Raw genomic sequence first — 21,192 nt, forward strand, 5'->3', positions numbered from 1 at the left:
CTAGCAAGATACTAAGATCAGACCTTGGATCTCTGCCCTCAGAGGGCCCACAGTCTAGTAGACCATGTGATAATTGTTAAAATAGGTATGCACCAGAATGAAAACCCTGCGGGAGGAAGAGGTGTTAGGCTCCGCCTGGGGAAATATGGGCGATCTTCATGGATGAGATGGTGTTAAAATGGAATCTTGAAAGGAGAGTGGAAGCTCACTAGGTTTATGGGGCAAGGATACAGCATGGCAGAGATAGCAGAGAAGAGAAAAAGCACTCCAGACAAAGAGCTTAGCCTGCCTGTAGGTGTAGAAGCAATGGACAGCATGGCGCATTCAGGAAACGACAAATAGTCTGGCAAAGACCGAGTGTACCAGACCAATAGTTGGTGAGATTGGAAAGGTAAGCGAGGGGTCAGATCACAAAGTGCCTTTCACACCACACTTGGGAATTTGCAATGCACGTGGCAGACATGATTTTATTCGTACCGCAAACGATAAAGTGGTATAAGGTATAGCGAACAACTTTATGATGTGATACTCCTCTATTAATTTGATCTCTAGTTTACATTTCCCATTACACTAGATTTAATAGTTAGGGAACTATGTTTGGTAAGATTCATAGTCCCTTTAGTACAATGGCACCCTGTGGCAAGTGAAACTGTACAAATAGTGTAATGATACATGCAGAATAAACAAAACTGTTTAAGATTGAAGCAAAGCCAAGGTCCAACCATTTCCCTGGGACTTGGGGAGATCTTGTAATCTGAAGTTTGTGCTAAACCCAATCATATTAAGCACATTGCTTCTCAGTGAATGGTCCCTGATACTATATTTCAAGCAAATGATGAAGCAAGGAGTAAAAATCTATAAAGAAAAGCTATGGTTCTTCTAATTGTGCAATTATGCCCCTTTCTGGAATAATAAAATGTTCCTTGGCAGAGGTCAGGATCTCTGCCACTGACTTATTTAACAGATCCTCTTAACATCTGTCCTGCAGACTGTGCACTTTATTAGCAGACAAGAGACCCAACAGACTTTGCCTGCTGTGTCCCTTTTTCACATTCACACAGCTGTGGATTAACTCAGACTTTCCAGAAGAGGACCAACCAGAAGGGATAGTAATGTTATTGGCTGATTCTAAAAAGATGGGAAAAAAGAGCAGAAACAAATGTTGCCCTAGTACAATTCAGTGTTTTTAGGGTGACAATTACCAGTCTGTTTTAAAAAGGAATAAAAGCAGCGATTTCACTAAAAAAGGAAAGTCTATTCATATCTGTGTGGGAACCTAATCAGGCTCTTGTTTCCAATGACGATGCCTCCACAGTCGCACCAGGTCTGCGACAAGAATGCTCCTTTTGTACGCCGATAATGTGGAAACGATAAAATTCCCTCTAAGAGACATATGTGTTTACATCATGAGATGTGTTATTTGACAAAATGCTTTGTTCTCCTCATATTTTCCATGCAGAGTTTCATGCTGGGTTGTTTGGCTGGAAATCTTTGATTAACTAGAATTAGTTGCTGAAATAAAATAGACACTTTTGTTTTATGAGTCCTCTTGCTGAGCTGTAAATTACAGTAAAACATATAAGGAGTGACAGAAAGAAGTGCTGATTTGAACCTCTGACCCACGACAGGCACAAAAACATAAGATTATTCCTTCAAAGAGCTGCATAGCGACATAAATATTTCACGGTCCGCTCGGAATCATGCCCTCTTAACAAATTAAAGCTGCGATTTTACATCATGTAATGAGAGTTTTCCAGAGGTGTTATGGTAGGCTTATACGAGGTATTGAGATTCTGAAATATCCCTCCTAAATTAGGACCTTGAATGCTTGAAGATTTTCTCTGTCCAACAATGGACAAACAAACAAACAAACAAACCAAAAAACAATGCAAAACAAAAAACAAAACAAAACAAAGTTCCTGTTCCCTAAATGAATAGCCTTTACTAGAAAAGTGCCACATTTTCTAAATCTTCAGTCTTCTCACAACCACGTTGGCCTTTGGTGTCACCATCTTAGTTCTGTGAAGCAGTCTTTGGGCGCTAGCCTGAAGGAATGGGCTGGGAGGGGGGACGTTAATAAAAGCAGAATAGGAACTCTGTTAAGTCTATAAACACTGCGCGTTCTAGGGCATGGTATTCATTCTTCTCAGGATTGTTGTTTTTGGGTTTTTTTTTTTTTTTGGTTAAATAATTTTATAGGATTACTTATACATTTTAGTTAACATAGGATCTCTTTCCAGAGCTTCCACGTAAGCAAAGCTTCCCTAACTGTTCGCAGTCAAAACTAACCGTGGTGGGTGTGTTAACTCACATTATTGTGGTAATCATTTCGCATTATGTACATATATCCTATCATCACATTGTATACCTAAACCTGACACGATATTTTTTGCCAGTGTCTCAATAATGCTGGGGACAAATGCCCAGTTGTTCCCATTGGTGGTGTTTCAGGAGTAATTTGTAAATGCTTCTATGCTACTGTTTATCATATTGTAGATCTCTCCCTTTCTCCTTCCGATCCTTGCTGTGAGCTCCTGGGAGAGACCGCATATCTTCTTCATCTTTGTATCCCTAATACATTTTTGCTAAATTGAATAAAAATGCCAGATGTTTTTCTGAGTAAGATCTTTGGAGTGATATCTCTTCAAGAGAATATACTGATAGGAATAAGTCTCTATAGTGTGCCCTTCTTCTAAGTATGTTTTGTGCATTAACTCATTTACTCCATACAACAGTCTTTTGGAGCAGGTACTATTATTTTTCCCATTTTAAAGATGTGGAAATTTAAGGCCCAGAGAGATTAAATAACCTTGCCTTAGATTACCTAGTTCTGACAAAAGAGTGTGCACTCTTTTTTTTAAATTTAATTTTATTATGTTATGTTAATCACCATACATTATATCATTAGTTTTCGATACTCTTAATCACTGTGCTGTCCTGCCTCTCACAGCAACTTATAAACCTTATTTTTCTAAGGGTCTTCTTAGCACTTTATATTAACCATTACTTGCTTCATCTGCTACAAGGATTTTTAAAGGTGGATTGTTGGTATATGTATCAGTATCACATCTAGTGACAATAAAGTGTGTTGTGTGCTTATTACACACTATTTGAATGATTTTTACCATGGCTGCTATGGATAAGATATCATTCCTTTCTGCTAATTAGGGAGTAAGCCATGGGTATTACTGTAGGATACAGATGGCATATTTACATACTGTAAAATATGCTGAACTTCTCCAATTGGCAATATTAATAATTTGCAGTTCAAAAAATGACAGTTAGTGGAGGTGGCTCTGAAACAGGGTAAAACATTAATTTGAATTTAAAAAATACAGAAGAAAATAAAAGAGGAAAGTAAGAAGAGGACATTTTGTATTATTTCTTGTCGAGTTTACTTGATCACTTAAAAGTGAATTCAAAATACATCCTTACCTCCCTGAATATTTACTGCAAATGTACATTTCATGTTACTATTATTGATATGAAATTTCTGTTTAATAAATCTGTGCATTTCATCATAGGCATGAATTTTGTTCATTAGCATGACTCTTGTGTTCAGTCTTCCATAGTCTCCTGAGAAGTTAAAAACCAAGTTCAGTTTAAAAGCACTAAAAACATTTTCATATAATAAACATGTTTATTTCCAACCAGCAACATTTGTTCTGTCCTTTGATTAAAGTGAAGAAAAATAACATATAGAAAATATTATACTTTTCTTTCATGCAATTTTGTTTTCCCAAATATATATTTTTAACAATTTAAATAAAAACTTACTTTTTTTTTCATTGAATACTCACTCATATTTGTCTTCATTCTGTTGTTTTGGAGGCTTCATTATGGATGGAAATCGAAGGGCATAGAAGCTGAGCAGTTGTAGAATATTTTTCAAGCAACAGCATCTGGTTTCTTGGCAGTCATCATGGGCCAAGGCAAGGCAGTCCTGGCATATCTCCAGATTTTTCTGTGGGTATTGCTGAGGGATTTCCAGGTCTGCCATCTTGTTGTAATGGTGTTTCCTAGAAACCCGGAAACTCGGAATGGAATCCGAAGTCTGTTTGATAGTATTTGAGGTCTACATGATCTGGCTCCCTTGCCCTCTTTTTGACATCTGACCCATCACCCTTTGCCCACCTCACTCTGCTCCAGCCACACTGGCCTCCTTGCTGTTCCACACACATTCCAAGCACCAGCATCTCTTCGCCTCGGGACATTCACCTATCCTTTGCCTCTGCCTGGGATGCTGTCCCCTGGTAGTGACATGGCTTACTCCCTCGCTTCTTTCAGGTCTCTACTCAACTGCCCCGTATTTTAGTTTTTCTGACCTCCTCAGTATTTAAAAATTCCCCCTCCCCCATATTCATATACCCAGTCACTTTATATTCCATGGCACATATTAGCATCAAAGTTACACGTACCTATGTGCTTATTTATCGTCGTCTCTGTCTTCTCCTCGCCTCTCCCTGCCCCAAAGTCACTGCTCACTTCTGTTTTCCCAAATAGTGCCTGGCCATTAGTAACCACTCAATAAATACTTTTTGAATGAATCTGAACCAAAATTCACCTTTTGGTTACAAAGGAACAATGCTTTTAAATATTAGGAACCTAATATATACTCATTTACTTAAAAAGTACTTTACTGAATTCAGCCCATGTACTCAAATATATATATATACTCACTGAAACTTCCCTGTGACTTAAAGACCATGGGAAATAATGCTTAGATTTCAAATCCAACTTCTGGACTCCTCGATGAGTTTTTATTTCCTATTGGTAGAGTCAAGATGCACTTGTTTAAGTTTCCCTGATGAGCTACAGCTTTGTGACTAGAGAGTTAAAGGAGCGTTACGAATGCAAGCTGTACCACTGGGAGCACATTCAGAGAGCTGGGTCTCTTCAGCAGTGCCTGCCCAGCTCTTGGAAACAGAAGGAAAACAGTCAGATTCATTCCCATAATGTCGATTTCCAACTGCCCTCATTATCACCTCTTTGAATAACTTGCTTCAAGAACCAAAGTACTAATTGTTTCAATGAATGAACTTTATTTCTGTAAATAAAGCATTATGTATTGACACACTTTATTTGGCACCCTGGAAGAAAGATACTTGGAAAAAGCAAGGAGAGACCGAGGTTTCTTGTTAAAATTATTGGGGGTCACTTTGCTTATACTTAGTTATTTGCACTATGCAACTATGTTCCATGAGGAAAAGCTCTTCTGAACTCATTCCAGTATAACTGGTGTAATCCAAGAGGGAATTCTGGTGTGTTTTGTTTTGTTTTGTTTTGTTTTGTTTTGTTTTGTTTTGTTGTTGTAGCAGATGACTGCCTGGGTGCTCAACCTGATGGATTCAGAATTTTTTTAAAGAAGTTTTCTTCATAGAATGGTAGGACCATTGACCTGAGCCTCTTGCCTTTTCTTTTTTCTTTTTTTTACAGCTTCTCCTCTCCTCCACACCCAGCATATTCTCCCCTTGCCTCCCCACCCCATAAGCACAATGGGTTATGTCAGAGGAGCTACTCAATGCTTGAGAAAATAGGCAAGAGGATCTCTAGCCAGGAAAACTCTTTTTTCAATTCATTTTTCTTTACTTGACATTCTTGAGCAGGCTGCAGGGGATAGTGAAATGAACTGAACAGGTCCTGGCTTTCCAGTGGCTTACAGTCCATGCTTGTCCTATTTTTCCTTTGGTTGTTGTGGAAAGGCAAATAGCTGAAGTCTTTTTTTTTTTTTTTTTTTTGTGAGAGAGAGAATGAGAGAGAGCACATGAGAGGGGGGAGGGTCAGAAGGAGAAGCAGACTCCCTGCCGAGCAGGGAGCCCGATGCGGGACTCGATCCAGGGACTCCAGGATCATGACCTGAGCCGAAGGCAGTCGCTTAACCAACTGAGCCACCCAGGCGCCCCGGCAAATAGCTGAAGTCTTAAAGGGGGTGAAATAGGTCTGCTCTCACCTGAGACAGATTTTGGCCCTTTATGTGTATTTGCATAAACTTTCACTTTTTAAAAATCTGAAAACACCTTAACATGATTATAATTACCTTAAGCTAATTACTGTAGTTGCATTTTAAATTTGTACATTTTAAAATAAATATTAAAATAAAATTCTACAACATAAATTATTCTTGGGTGCCCAGTGATTACTATTCAAGTACATATAGGATACATTTCTTTTTTAATTCTAGGGGAATGGTGGGAAACAATCCTTTTATGTAGTCCAGATCAAGAGCCCTGATAAAATGTACATATTCTATTTGCACTGAGTTCCCTACGAGAATAGAGCACAAGGAGAAAAGAGTCCATGTGAACACAGAGGGGGCAAGTAGTGAATCTGGGTTCTAGATTTCCTTCTATCTACTGCTTGCCAGTTGGTATTCTTCTGCAAATCACCTTCCTGCCATAGGTTTGAGTTTCCCTCATCTGTAAAACAAAGGGATTGGATTAGATGATGTTTACAGTTCTTTCTTCTGCTAACATTGTGTTATCTGGTGTCTCCTTGCAAGAAAATCAGTGCATGACTTATGAACCCACATGCTTTATAGGTTCAAGAAGACCAAAACAGAGAAGGTTGACTTCCATCTCTGGGGCTCCTCTTGGACAGGGTGTGAGGAAAAGGTATACGAAGAAAAGGGTGTGGGCAGAAATAATAATGATTCCAAAATGATAGAGACAAGAAGGGAAATAAAGGAGTTTTAGAGGTCAGTGTTAGGAGAGCATCTATTAAATGTCAGGCATGATGTCAGATCCCTGGGACATAAATAAGACTCAGTCCTTCCCTTAAGGAGCTTGGAATCTGCTGGGAGATAAAGACATGAAAAAAAGACATTCCATAGAGTATACAGGAGTAGAAGAGACATGGTGGGAGCACAAAAGAGGCAGGGGTCAGATAAGGCTTTAAGGAGAAAGTGATTTTTGATTTGAGACTCAAAAGATGAGTAGGATTATGACAAACAAGAGGGGTTAATAGGAAAAGAAAGAATATCACAGGAGAAGCAAGGAGGCTGACTTGGAAATTAACCCAAAATGCGAGGAGTGGGAGTGGTAGCTCTTCCCCTATTCCTCCTCATCTCCTATCCCTACAGCCAATTTTCTTGGTGTCAAATATTAGGGCTATAGCTAAACAAGTACCTTCTATGCTAAAAAACAAGGACTTCAGTTCTTTCCTTCCATGAAACCACAGCTATATTTCCTGGATCATTTTGTTGACATTGGAGGTTTATGAGAAGTAAAAGTATTTGTGATCTCTTTCAAATTATTTTTAAGCTTTCTCTGCACCACCCCCCCAACCAGTCTGTAATGACTTGTTACTGACATATTTTCTTCCCTGTGCTGAACAAGCACTAAATCATGCTGCTTAATTACCCCTGTTTCCGTTCTACCTTCCCATAGCCTCACAGCTGAACTTGTCCGGCTTTATGGCATGCCTCGCTTGGTAGGCAGAGGAACGGTCATCAGCATTGTTTTGAGAAGGTAACAAAACCCAGGATGTCCCTGGAGAACTGAGCCAGGGTTGGGGCCTAGCGTTAGGAAGCATCAGTCAAGTAAATAATGACATTTCCGTAAAGATGCCCTCACCCACCCTGCTTGTTTCCTCCAACATCTCCAACTGCCACCCCCCCACTCCCACCCCCGCCCCCCAGTAGTGTGTGGTGCACAAGAACAGAATCTGAGTTAACCAGGGCGAGGGATCTGGGGTTCTCAGACGCTATGTGGGCCTACAGCAAGTGGGGTAAATATAAGGGTCGGGCTCGAAAGCTTTCAGTAGTGCCTATTGAATCTGTTTTTATAGAATAGCATTTTCCCTCCCTTCCTTACTTCATTATCCACCAATCGGCTAGTTGTATTTGAAGGAAAATGTTTTTTCTTTCTCTCTAGGCCAGATTCCGACAGGCCACTTTAAAATGCCCTTTCTAATTGAAATGACAAAACACAGGAGAATTTACTCCAAAGAGAATCCAGTGTGTGAAGCTGTGCCTGCTTTTTTACTGTTGGTTTCCATATACTGGAGCATAGTGGTGCCAATTTAAAGCCCCTGTCAATTCCCATTTTTATCAAGTTCTCCTATTTCTGCCTATACTCTGCATAGTTCCTTTTACTTTATCAGTCTATTAAATATGTGTCACTGGGGTATTTCGAGTGTCTTCTCTTAAGGCTCAGAGATTGGCTGAAGAAGGGAGTTGTTTAGATCAAAATTGTGCCCCTTGCTCCTTCCAGGTGGCTGCTGGTACCATTAACTCTTTCCGTATCTGAGGACAGTGAAGTGCCATTTGAGAGACAGTCACTGCAAGACACCTGGAAATGTAGTTTGCTATTTGAGCTACAGCAGCAACATCAGAATCTCTCTTCTCCTTGGACAGTGATTCTTGTCTGGTGGCTGGGCACAGGAAGTGGGTTTCGTTGCTATGCACTGTAAAGCTTACTTAAAGCACAGGGCTTTAAAGTGAGACTGACTCTAAAATAGGTAATAATTCCCATTTTATATAATTATTTTGAAAACTAAATAAAATAATAAATGTAGGGACGCCTGGGTGGCTCAGGTGGTTGGGCGACTGCCTGCCTTCGGCTCGGGTCGTGATCCCAGGCTCCTGGGATCGAGCCCCGCGTCGGGCTCCCTGCTCGGCGGGAAGCCTGCTTCTCCCTCTCCCACTCCCCCTGCTTGTGTTCCCTCTCTCGCTGTGTCTCTCTCTGTCAAATAAATAAATAAAATCTTTTTTAAAAAAATTAATTAATTAAATCTTTAAGAAAAAAATCAGGGGCGCCTGGGTGGCTCAGTCGTTAAGTGTCTGCCTTCGGCTCAGGTCATGATCCCAGGGTCCTGGGATCGAGCCCCGCATCGGGCTCCCTGCTCGGCGGGAAGTCTGCTTCTCCCTCTCCCACTCCCCCTGCTTGTGTTCCCTCTCTCACTGTGTCTCTCTCTGTCAAATAAATAAATAAAAACTTGGGGCACCTGGGTGGCTCAGTCGTTAAGCGTCTGCCTTCGGCTCAGGTCATGGTCCCAGGGTCCTGGGATGGAGCCCCGCATCGGGCTCCCTGCTCGGCGGGGAGCCTGCTTCTCCCTCTCCCACTCCCCCTGCTTGTGTTCCCTCTCTCGCTGTCTCTCTCTCTCCTCTCTGTCAATTAAATGGATAAATAAAATCTTTAAAAATAATAATAATAATAAATGTAAAATACCTGACACAGAACCTGACCGAGTGCACAATGTATGTTTGTTGAATGAACACATGAATGAATGAGGGTGATGATTGAATGGCTGGATGAGTGGTTATGTGATTATGTGAAAATCGTGTGATTATGAGAATACAGGCCTTGCTCCTTTTTTTTCTATGGGGCTCTCCACTGGAGATCTTACATCATTTTATCATAGAAAGCAGGTATTTTCTATATATAGATATATCTATATATAGATATATCTGTATATTTCACATTATGTTAAGTATTGGGTACACTGTGACACTACTCATTATAATTTGACATGAATTTGGCTGCACTGGGGGTAAAGCAGGCCTCTCTTCCCAAGTGTTATAGTGTTATAAAATGACTGACACAATACATTTTTTAGGTCCTGACCATAGACTAATGTATATAGTCCAAGACACTCAAGAATTTCACCATAAGGCTGAATTTGGTAGACCTATTGTTTTGTGTTGAATGTAAGTAGGCCTAGTTATTAAAGTATCACTAGGATCCGAATGCAAGATAGGTTTTTCTTTAAGGCTAGTCTCAGGACACACAACTCTAGAAACAGTATTAGAGGTATATATTTATGGATTTGTGAGCTCTTCATAGGACTTTCTTAATCTAATTCATTTAAAAGATTGGTCAATGAGTTAGTGGTAAAGCATGGGAAAGATTCTAGGTGTCTTAGTTTTAGTTCATCGCTTTTTCTAGATCCTTCTTTTTTGAGGGTTAAAGTCTAAAATGATTAATGTGACCTATTAAGACTCTACCCCTCTCTGGTCTCTTCTTATGCCACTCCACCCTTACTCAATAGTCCCGCCATGTTGGCCCTTTTTGAGTTTCTTAAAATGTTATCTTCTTTTCTACCTCAGAGCCATAATGATCAGTGTTCTTTTTTCTGGAATGTTCTTTATAGCCTTTCCACCTGGATAATTCTTACTTAAAGTATTACTTCCTTAGAGAAGCTATTTTGATTCTCCAGACTATGTTAAATACCTTTGTTCGATGTTCTTTTGACATTCTGTATTTTTCTTTCTCAGCACTCAGCCTAACCATAGTTCATAGTTACTGTCTAAGCATTTATTTAATATCAGTTATACTTTCTAGCTCCATTAAGGCATGGGCTATTTCAGAGCTGCTTGCTGTTGCACCTCTGGTATTTAGCATAATGTTTAGGTAATAGTAAGCATTTGATAAAGAGTTGCCATTGAACAAATTCATCAATGCTGGAAATGTCCCTGCAGGGTACAATGGTTGGTTCATCATATAGTCATTTCTACTTTAAATGGTAATGTCGAAATGAGAGCTAGAGTATTCTTCTAATACCAATGCTAACTAGTTATGCCGTCTTGAGCACGGCACTGCTTTTCTATAGTCCTCCACTCATCAGTAGAAGGAGGCGGTAAGACTAGACTAAATGATCTGGTAAGACCCTTTCAGTTCTGGGGCTAAGTGTGGCATTTTTCAATGTACCAAAATCTTAGTACTGGCTACTTTATTAAACCTGAACTAATAATAATAAAGGTGGAGTATTTTTAGCCATAAAATAATAAAAGCATTTCTGAAAATGCTCCTATAAAATATGTGTGATTTTATAATTTTGAAAAAATATTTAGCTAGGCTCATTTTTTACATGTATGCACTGCATGTCTTTTATGTATCTTGGACAAAGAAACAATATCCCAAACAATCACTGAACATTTTTCAAAATTGAAATGGAAAAAATCTATATTTACAGAAACAGTCTTCACCAAAGTTTAAATGTTTGTGAGACTCTGGCTAAGCCTGTTACAAGCTTTACTACATTGTTGGTTTTATAAACCTCAACTGTGTTTGGAAATGAATATTCATCATCATCATTGTGACTATGAACTATGATCTCAGAATCCTATGTGGAATGACACTTTTGTAAACCCTCATGCAGTAGTTTATCAGAGTTTAACCTTTCTCTTTCCCAAACCATTAGCCTGCAAAGGAGTTTTTGAACTAAAGCTATTTATTTGAATAACTCATATTTTATGTTCTTCCAAAAAAGGATGCCATAGCATTTAGAGAAACTAAATAAGTAACTAGGCTGAGAAGAAAAATTGGTACTACCCCCTCAGTTGCTACTCAACAGTAGAATTTGTGTCAGAAAAGTTTGAGACAGGTGACTGAAGCTAGCAGTTATCGAAAAGCTTTCTAGTTAATATTTTAACAAATGACTTCAAAAGATTAATGTCTTGTGAAACAGTGTGATTTAATTTGGGCTGGGTTTATTTTCCTTTTTTTTTTTAACTCAGGAGCATAAAATTATTCATCATATATGATAAATATCATCATATACCAACCACTTCTGTTGCCTCATTTATAGAGAATATCTCTCCTTCCTAACATCCAGTGATTTTGTATAGTATGTTAATTCAGAAGATATTGATTGGTTATCTTTTATTTGCAAGGCACTATTCTTGCTGCTAGGCATTCAAATAATCAGGTGGATCATGACTTCAGTAAGCTTATGGTCTATCCAGCATGATAAGACATATGTGTGCAACTAAACACAGGTTTAAAAAAAGTGATAAGTGCCACAAAAAAGGTGCACATCACGTGTTCAGGATCTATATCTTACATCTTCTCCAAAGCTATGTGCTTGTTCCAAGACTTTGAATCCTCCACAGTTTCTAACACAGAGACTTGCATATAGAACATATTCAGTTAATGTTAGCTTAGAAGATGAGCTGTCTGTGAAATCATTTGGTAAACCTGCACCTATTCAGTGAATGGCATTCTTTTTTTCTAGGTCAGATCTGAAGTCTTGAGTTTGAAGCATGGTACTTACATCTAAAATTATGTATTTTGTTAGGATGTGACAATTTTTACCTTCGTGAGCGCCTTCTATCTTTACATTGGGCTCTGTTTTCTGATTTTTATTTCAAGGCTTATTCTACTCCATCTTGTCTGATATCCTACTGTCCAGTTGACCCAGCTCTGTAAGTGTGGCGATGCTGCTTCTTGCCACGACCAGTGATCACAGCTCACGGGGAACTCTGAGGAATCTCAGCATTTCTGGGGTCTTTCCTCTGTTAGGTACAAACCACTAGAAAGGGATATGAAATAAATGCTTTTCAAAGCTTTAGAGGAAGCAATTAATATTATTTCTAAAAAGAAAAAAACAACTGTATTGTTCAATCTGAAGGCTTTCTGAATTTAGTCAGCTTTTTAAAAAACAGATTAGTTCCCAAGGATTTCTTTTTCTGTGTCTTTTCACTAGTTGAAGTTCCCTGGAGGAGTCAAAATTGAGTAAAATTGACTTTCTTCTGATCTTGTGAATTACTGAGGGAAAATGAAGGCATAAATGATACCTAAGGACTCTTGCCTCTCTCAGATTTGATGACTCTTTAATACTCAGTAGGAGGGCATATTGGTCACGACACCAGATACTGTGTGGCCGACGCTTTTTCAGCTCTCAACCATCTTCACTCCATTCAGTATAAAACTTTTCTTCAGTGGTTTTATCCAAGCAGAAAAATTTCAGAAGCTTCACTTGCCCCCCCTTTGGAGATACCTGGCTGAATTTCAGAGGAAAAGGATACCACAGAGTAAAAAGGAAACAGAAGAGGTAGCCTTTTCTCCCCAAGTTCTAGCAGTTTGACTGACTCTTACTTGTGAATTTTTCTTGCCACTGAGTCATTGCACATACAGAATTATGAAACTTTAATTTCTTTAGAGGCTTGTTATATTAGAAAAATTGTTCCAAAGAAAGCAACAATCATGACATAAGCACATCTGGCTCTTGCAAATTATTCTTTATTAAGCTTTCATTTAATTACATGTGCTGAAAGGTCTGTTTTTGATTACTGTAATTTTTTTTATTTGTCCATCTGAATGATAGTAATGCTGGAAATTACATACAAACCACCTGTTTTTTTCCCTTACTAATATGGCAAAGTTTGAGCTATTTTCCCTGTGGTTGATGAACTAGGAAGCTTTCTATTTATTATGATAGAAATATGACTATCAAGGTAATGGCTTAATCTTGATTATAAGAAGAAAAGAAAATATTTGAATGGAGTTTCCAGGTATTAAATAGTGTGAAGATTGAGGTATCTGAATCCTGGTTAACCATAGCAGATTAACACATTCATTTATTACCAATTCCACCCAAAAGCTAATAGATCAACAGTTAAAGATTTAACATCCTGTGCTAGGAAAAAGAAGCTTTATTCATTTAATTTCATTCCATTTCATTTCATTTCATTTTTTGGTCAAGAATCTGGCTATATTATCTTGAGGATTATGTTATATGCTGCCTAAAATAAGACCTCAAGAAAACAGTGACTGCTGTTGAGCCTCGGGGATCTTGAGGCCAGCATTCTTATCATCCAGAAGGATCAGCATCCCCAAGAGAAGCTTGGTCAGTATTGAATAAGAACAATGTTCTTCCAGGAATCCCTAGGAAAGTTCAGATTCGTTAGTTAGTTCATGAATATTAAAATTATATGAATGGACGTACTGACATTTGAAGAACTTCTTATAACAATTTTAGGCACTAGAAAGAATCATAGAAACCATTTAGTCAAATTTCTTTTTGTACCGAGGAAACTGAGTTCTAGAGCACCCAAACCCTTTGTTCAGGTTCATAGAGTCATTGCTAGAAGGACCAGCAACAGGACAGTGGCTCTCATGCTAGTACCCTTTCTTTATATTATTTGGTCTCTCTTATTTCCTCTTTAAAAAATAGTGAAAGAGAAATTGTAAGGCTGGCAGAGAAATAGTTATCTAACAATACAGTAAGTTTTTTGTTGTGTTTTGTTTTTTTGCAAAACTCAATTTCAGCTGCCTTTAAAAAGATAATGTTTGTCTTCCCTGTTTTGCAGCAGCTCTATGCCGCTCAGCTGGCCAGCATGCAGGTGTCACCTGGAGCAAAGATGCCGTCAGCTCCACAGCCACCAAACCCAGCAGGGGCAGTCTCACCTACCGGGATAAAAAATGAAAAGAGAGGGACCAGCCCTGTAACTCAAGTTAAGGTACTTGCTTTGCAGGATTGTGAAAACAGTTTGGAAAACAGCGTCACAAGAGAAGTAGCAAACCAGGCTGGGGTGGGAATAAGCAGCAGGAAGCATAGCAGCATAGAGGAACCCCAAATGCTCCTCTTTATGGTCAATTTCATGATTGAGCACTGAGAAACAGTTGTTTCCCTTTTGATGACAATAGTGCCATATTGTGAGATCTTTACCTAAATCTGCAAATTCACTTCTCAGGAGCTTTTCCCCTTTGGATTCTGGCTTTTATTTTTTAATGTTCACTGTCATGAGTGGCCATGGTTTTACTTCCAGTTTTTGCCATGGACTTGTGACACTTTCTCTCGAAGTTCCTTAAACAGGTGGGAGCCAACTTATAGGACCAGAACAGGAGGTTCTCAAAACTTTAGATTAAAAAAAAAGGGGGACAGAAAAGAATCTACTGCTGAACTTCATATGGTTTGTTGATAAAGGTCTCTCCTTCAAGAATAGTTAATGTGGGCTCTGAGGAATGAGTGGTGTCATTGTCTATTCATCCTTTGATGCCAGGTCGTTGTGAGAGGATAAACAGGCTCCTCCAAGTTATGGCTGGGACATTGATAGATGCCTCTCCTCACTAATTTTCAGCGCCTTAAAACGTGGCACCTAGGAAGTATTTGGCGACAGAGGGAAATGGGTGATATGCTCCAACTTTGTGCTGCAGCTGGTACCTATAGGTGGTACTGGTTGGTTTTTATAATATAGTTCAGAGAAACAATTGTTTTGTATCATTCACTTGCCCACCTAGAGGGATAGGCTAAGCACAGAGGTATTACTGTAATGTGCCTAGAGTACTACATTTGGAGAAAATTTGCAGTTATTAAATTTTCACAAGGGAAACATCTAAGGCCAACAAAACAGCATCAAATGCTGCAAAACCCCTGAAATTGTTTTATGTTCTATAATGTGCAGATAGGAATTAATTTAATGCTGCCCATGCTTTAAATTCTCCAAAGAAATAGATGAACATCTATGCTTTGTTGTTAGAAAATTGAGGTATGACAATAGGCAGCTTACATTTAATAAGGTAGCATGACTTATGGAAACAGGCTATCTATTTTGTGTTCCAAAAGTTTCTGTTTGTGAATAAGAGTCAGAACACTACAACTCAAACCAAAGCACTTTGTTTAATTATAGTTGTTAGAATATGGACATATCAAACATTATTGACTTGAGGTATTGAATATTAGATATTTAACGTGAAAAAGTCATTTTATAAGTGAGTTGGCCAAATGGAACTGCACCAAACCAAGCCTTTACTTGATGAGTAAAATGTTCCCTGGTTAAATTCAAGTTTACATCTGCTTTTACCATTCCAGCTTTGTGGGCCAACTGAGTTTTATTACTCACTTGACCACATGCAAATTCTTAGGGAGTTCTCTATATAATTTGACTTGACTATATTTTATGTTAATAACAAAGGAAACATTCTTTATACTTATTATATTGTTTATTGTATGTGTGGGTAAAAATATATAGATCAAGGCATAAAGCAAATGTTTTAAATTAAAAAAAAATAGCTGCTACCTATTATTAAAGAAGTTCTGAGAATAATCTAATGAATTGGTAATTGCAAGGATTATGGTTACTAAAATATGATTCTCTCTGTAATCATTGCTTTTCCTCTGTATATAATGTGACCACATGACATAGGGCATAGCTTGCTGAAGGTAACAAAATTAAACATAGATGGTCTTACATACCTTCTTTCCCTCAGAATTTTTATCTACTGTAATTTATCAACATCAGAACTTAGAATGGTTTTTGTTGTTGTTGTTGTTCAAATTTCAGTTCTACCACTTTTACCATCTGTGTCACTTTGGGCAAGTTACTTAACTTCTTTCAGCCTTAGTTTTCTGCTCTGAAAAATGGGAGTTAATATTATGAGTCTTAAATCCTCTAGCAGATAGTATTCACTCCATAATGTAAGTATAGTGACTGTGATGATGATGATCTGATGGTAATAAAGAAGATGATGGTGGTGTTGGTGGTAGTGGTTGTAATGGAAATATCCAGTTGTATACCAAGAGAGAGCCTAACTGAATACCTAGAGGATTTCCATGTTCAGCTACAGTGGAGGAACCGGGATCAGATTTAGTCTCCCAGCTTAAGCAACTGAAACATAGGACAAAATATATAAAACAATGATTCTCAGACATTTGCAATAGGAATATAGGACAGTGATTCCTGAGAGAAGAGAAACAACTGAGGCAAGTACTACGATTATTCCAGCTTACTGTCTAGAGGTAGTTTCTAGGTCATAGTGCAAGGAAGGCTACCCACATGGAACATGGCGGGCTCCCTGAGTAGAGACATAGAGTTCAGAGTTTTGGGATGCCAGGGTAGCTAGAATTTGTGAGGTAGAGTACCAGAGAGGAGAGAGCTGCACACAGAGGGACAGTACTGAAAATCTGTAGAAGATTCCCCTGTATTTAGCTGAATATTGATCAGCATATGCATATGAGGAAACTCTGAGGCCAGGGGAGAATACCAGATGTAGCAGGCAAAGCAATTGCAAGGTTCACAAAGGACTGAGAGTGGTTTGTTTTCCCATTAGCCAGGGTGGAAAGATCTCCTGACATACGGGGTATCAAGTAGTGTTGCCCAAAGGGTGTTACCTCAGTAATGGGGCCAAATTACCCCTAGATTAATGGCTTCTCTGAACCTACCTCACAAGCTTAAAAGCAAGCCTAGAAAGGACCAAATTTTTCTGTGTCTCAGAAGAAAGTCCACAAATATTTGGAAGAATACATGAACTCCGACACCCAGCAATGTAAAATTCATAGTGTGTAGCATCCGTTCAGTAATTACCAGGCTTCTGTAGAAGCAAGAGAATATGAACAATAATGAGGAGAAAAGTCAATCAATAGAAACAGACCCCAAAATGGCACAGATGATAGAATTAGTAGTTAAGACAGTAAGAACAGCTACTACAGGGTCAGCCAACTATAGCCAAATGAAGAGGTAGGCAAATCTTCCTCCTAAAACACACCCACGAAATTTCTTTCAGGCCAGGGCATGCCGTGAGAACCAATATCGGGCCTGCCATGGTGAAAAAGAATTGGTAGATGCTTCCCATGCCCAGTGGCATTGTTAGCAGAAGTTGCAATCATTGAATTATAAAAATAAATAATTGGGGTATAGTCAAAGCTGAAAAAAATAGATGCTATAAGCTCTGTATATTTAAGAAGATAGAGGGAAACATGAGCATTATAAGGCAAGACGTGGAACACATCCACGGAATGTCTGGAGATGAGAAATATAGTTTTTGAGTTGAAAAGTATACTGGACTAGTACTGATGGGATTAGACATCAGAGAAGGAAAGATTAGTGAACTTGATGACAGAATGATGAAACTATCCAAAATGAAGTACATAGAAAGAAGCCTGTCAGTACTGTGGGACATCAGCTGGCCTAATGTATGCACCCAGAGCCTCAGAAGGAAAAGGAAGGAACAGAAAAATATATTTGAGGAAGTAATGGCTGAAAATTTTCCAACTTTGAAGAACAGTCTGAACTCAGATACCTAAGAACCTCAGTGAACCTCAAATAAAAGAAACATGGAGAAAACTATATACCTAGTATATAAATAACTATTATTTAGATAGGAGTAAAGGAACTAATTAGTCTAAATATCCTTTGAGTACAGAGTAAAGAGAAGTAAATTGTAATCAAGCACAGAAGACTTTTTTTAAAAGATTTATTTATTTATTTATTTATTTATTTGACAGAGAGAGACACAGCTAGAGAGGGAACACAAGCAGGGGGAGTGGGAGAGAGAGAAGCAGGCTTCCTGTGGAGCAGGGAGCCCGATGCGGGGCTCGATCCCAGGACCCTGGGATCATGACCTGAGCCAAAGGCAGACGCTTAACAACTGAGCCACCCAGGTGCCCCTCAGAAGACATTTTGACATGCATAATGATGCAGTCGTGTTTCCTGAGACCCCCTCCTATGTCTAGATATAGACAAATGTACATTGCAACAGAGATGTGCCAGATTATCTATTTCCTACCAAGAAAAAAAAAATTCACTACATTATCAAATGACTTATTTTCTCTGATAGTTTAATAGAAAAGGGACCTGGGATTTGGAGTCCAGTAAACTAGAATTCACATGTTGTCCTTCCATGTATGGCTTTGAACAATGATTTTATCACTCTGACCCTTCCTTCTTTGTGAATTTAGAATAATACTGCCCAACCTGATAGACTTACTGCTAGTTAAATGAGCTAATATATGTGAAAATGTCTAGCACAATCCTTGGTGTATATACTGGCTTTTTGTGCGTGTTGTTTCTATTTTCTCTTTCTAATCATCCTCCGGAGTAGCCTTTTCTGGCATCTCTTTTTGTCCCCCCCTTAAACAATGACCACGATACTAGGGGAGACCTTAGAGATCAGGTAGGATCAGGCTCTCTTCCCAAAGGGGAGGAGGATGTTCTGTTTCCAAGCTCTATTGTGTTTTAAAAAATGACATTAAAAACATTCTCCATGCCTTCTCAGAAGCAAAAGAGAAATTAACACTTGCTGACAATTTTATTGTAGAACACAATAATATAGATCTTAAAACTGAACATTTAAATGAATATGTTTATATTACAACTTAATTTCTAAAATGATGGGCATGTTGTTATATGTGTTTAATGACAGGATAAATGAGACAAAATAAAGGCAAGGAGTTTAGCTTTCAAGCTCCTGGTTACACTAGAGTTACAAGTCAGATACTTGAATACTGTGCCCAGTATAGAAGAACAGGCATCTTAAAATAGACATTCTGTAAATATACACAGCAAAGAATTTTATAAAGAGACATCACTTTAGACACGAAAAATAAATTACATATAGCATGGTATGTAAAACATAATTATAATGTGTGCTTGCTCTTTGCAAAAATTAATTTTAAACCTGAATAGAGACCAGAATATAGACCATGAGGAGTGTCCACACCCAGAAAGCCACATAGAAACCATGCTGTGGCATGTGGCTCCCTGGGCAGAGGCCCAGGAGAGCAGAAGAAGCCGGTGTTTCCATTTTTAAAGTACTTGCAATTGTTTGATTTAAAATATATATTAAAAAATTAGCTGCAGAGCCTATTTATAGTTGCAGGAACTTTTCAGAGAGAATAACACAAAAGCACTACAGAGCTGCTGAAATTTTAAATAATTCTTTGTAAATGCCCTAGGTTAATTTAGATCCTTGAAAACACATTAGGAAATTAAGCTGTAATGTGAGCTAATTCAGATTTTAATTTGGCAAAAAGAATGATCCAACTACACAGTTAATGTAAATAGAAGCATAACACAGGGAAATTAATGAGGTTTCCTTCCGATGAATCTTCAAGGAGGTAGATAATTAGCTTCTTTTGTTATTATTGTAGGAGAATGTGGCATTGTCTCTGAGGTGTAAAATAACGGTGGCTTACTAAGTGATAATGTGCTTCATTTGTCTTTTTTTTTTTTAATAATTATTTATGTTAAACTCTTGTAGGATGAAGCAGCAGCGCAGCCGCTAAATCTCTCTTCCAGACCCAAGACAGCTGAGCCTGTGAAGTCCCCAACGTCTCCCACCCAGAGCCTCTTCCCAGCCAGCAAAACCAGCCCCGTTAATCTGCCTAACAAAAGCAGCATCCCCAGCCCCATTGGAGGAAGCTTGGGAAGAGGATCCTCTTTAGGTAAATGGAAATGTCAACAACAGGAAGAGATTTATGAATTAGGTAAAAGAAAGCAAACCTGTCCAGTGATGACTGATCCCTGTTTCCAAAGTGTTCCTTCGTCCAAGAAAAAAAAAAAAAAAGTAAAAGTAAAATCCTTTCTACTGAAAACAAAACTCCTTTCGGTGTCTTGGGTGGTTAGAACTTTTGGAAAAGGTCATAATATAAATCCTGCTGGGGTGGGTTCTTTAGAGACTGCTGAGTTAGATCCAGCAGATCAGAGACTTGGGGATTTCTGTGTTTGGTTAATGCTTTGCCACTGAAGTAACTCTAGGCAGACAAGAGCCTCCAAGGGGCTAAAGGGACCTGGCCTCCAAGCTGCCTGCCAAAAGTCCAAAATTTCTTTGAAGTTTTATATTTTCTTTTTAAAATGTATGTGAATTTTACATCTTATCCCATATTAGCTTTGCATTAAAACAAATGTGAATGACACACTTCAATGACATAGTATGAAATAAAATTGATATCTGATAAGATATGTCATCATGATCTTCGGGCTTCTTACACTCTCTGATATGGTGCCAAGTATCTCTAGGGACGTTCATACCCCAGTGAAAAGTAAAGAGGGAAAACATGGGTTTTGGCATCAGACACACTTGGACTCAGAGCCTTCACATACTCGCTATGTGACCCTGGGAAAGTTATTTAATATTTTTGAACTCAGTTTCCTAATCTCTTAGAGGGGAATATTATTACCTAGCTCATAGGTTGTTATGAGAATCCGGAGAGAAAAAATGCATATAAAATGCCTAACCCAGTCTCTGGCACCTAGAAGGCATATAATTAAAAAAAAAAACTAGACTGAACCAATACCACCACATTTACATATACACGTGGAATAGAACAATAAACGTGAAAGCATTTGTCGGTAGCAGAGTGCCAAGGAAGTATTAACATGTTGTTACTAAGCCTCTTAATTTTCATATAAGACACAGAGATAACAAGGGATTGGGGACTGAGAACTATGTTTCTTCACCACATTACCTTTCTTGCCTTATTGAGTCCTGGAGCCTGAAATGCTTATTATAATAAACAAAGTAGTATGTAAGTGTAGCCATTTACAGTTGAAAAGCGTTTTTGCCTATCTTATCTCATTTGATTTTTCACAATCATCGTATGACGTGGTGCATTATTACCCTCATCGTATGATGAAGTAAAATGATTCTTACAGGTAAAACGGCTTGCCCAAGGCCATGTAGCCATTAATAAGTAATAAGTAATAAGTAAGCCAAGACTACAATCTGGGTCCTCTCGCCTGAGTTATATAAACTC

The 21,192-nt window shown here is 38.5% G+C and overlaps 1 protein-coding gene across 11 annotated transcripts in view; it reads left to right on the plus strand.

Moving 5' to 3' along the window:
• The window catches only part of SOX6 (SRY-box transcription factor 6), a 606,783-nt gene that overhangs the window by 503,583 nt on the left and 82,008 nt on the right, over positions 1 to 21,192 (plus strand). For all 11 annotated transcript variants that reach the window (XM_054512032.2, XM_054512037.2, XM_064576794.1 and 8 more), the window contains 2 exons: positions 14,030 to 14,179; positions 19,698 to 19,881. In XM_054512032.2, coding sequence (XP_054368007.1) covers positions 14,030 to 14,179; positions 19,698 to 19,881 — 334 coding nt within the window. The remainder of the gene's footprint in view (positions 1 to 14,029; positions 14,180 to 19,697; positions 19,882 to 21,192) is intronic.

The sequence above is a fragment of the Mirounga angustirostris genome, unplaced genomic scaffold (assembly GCF_029215605.1).
Source record: "Mirounga angustirostris isolate CCGP_5_RB_7025 unplaced genomic scaffold, mMirAng1.0.hap1 SCAF_13, whole genome shotgun sequence".
NCBI lineage: Eukaryota > Metazoa > Chordata > Mammalia > Carnivora > Phocidae > Mirounga > Mirounga angustirostris.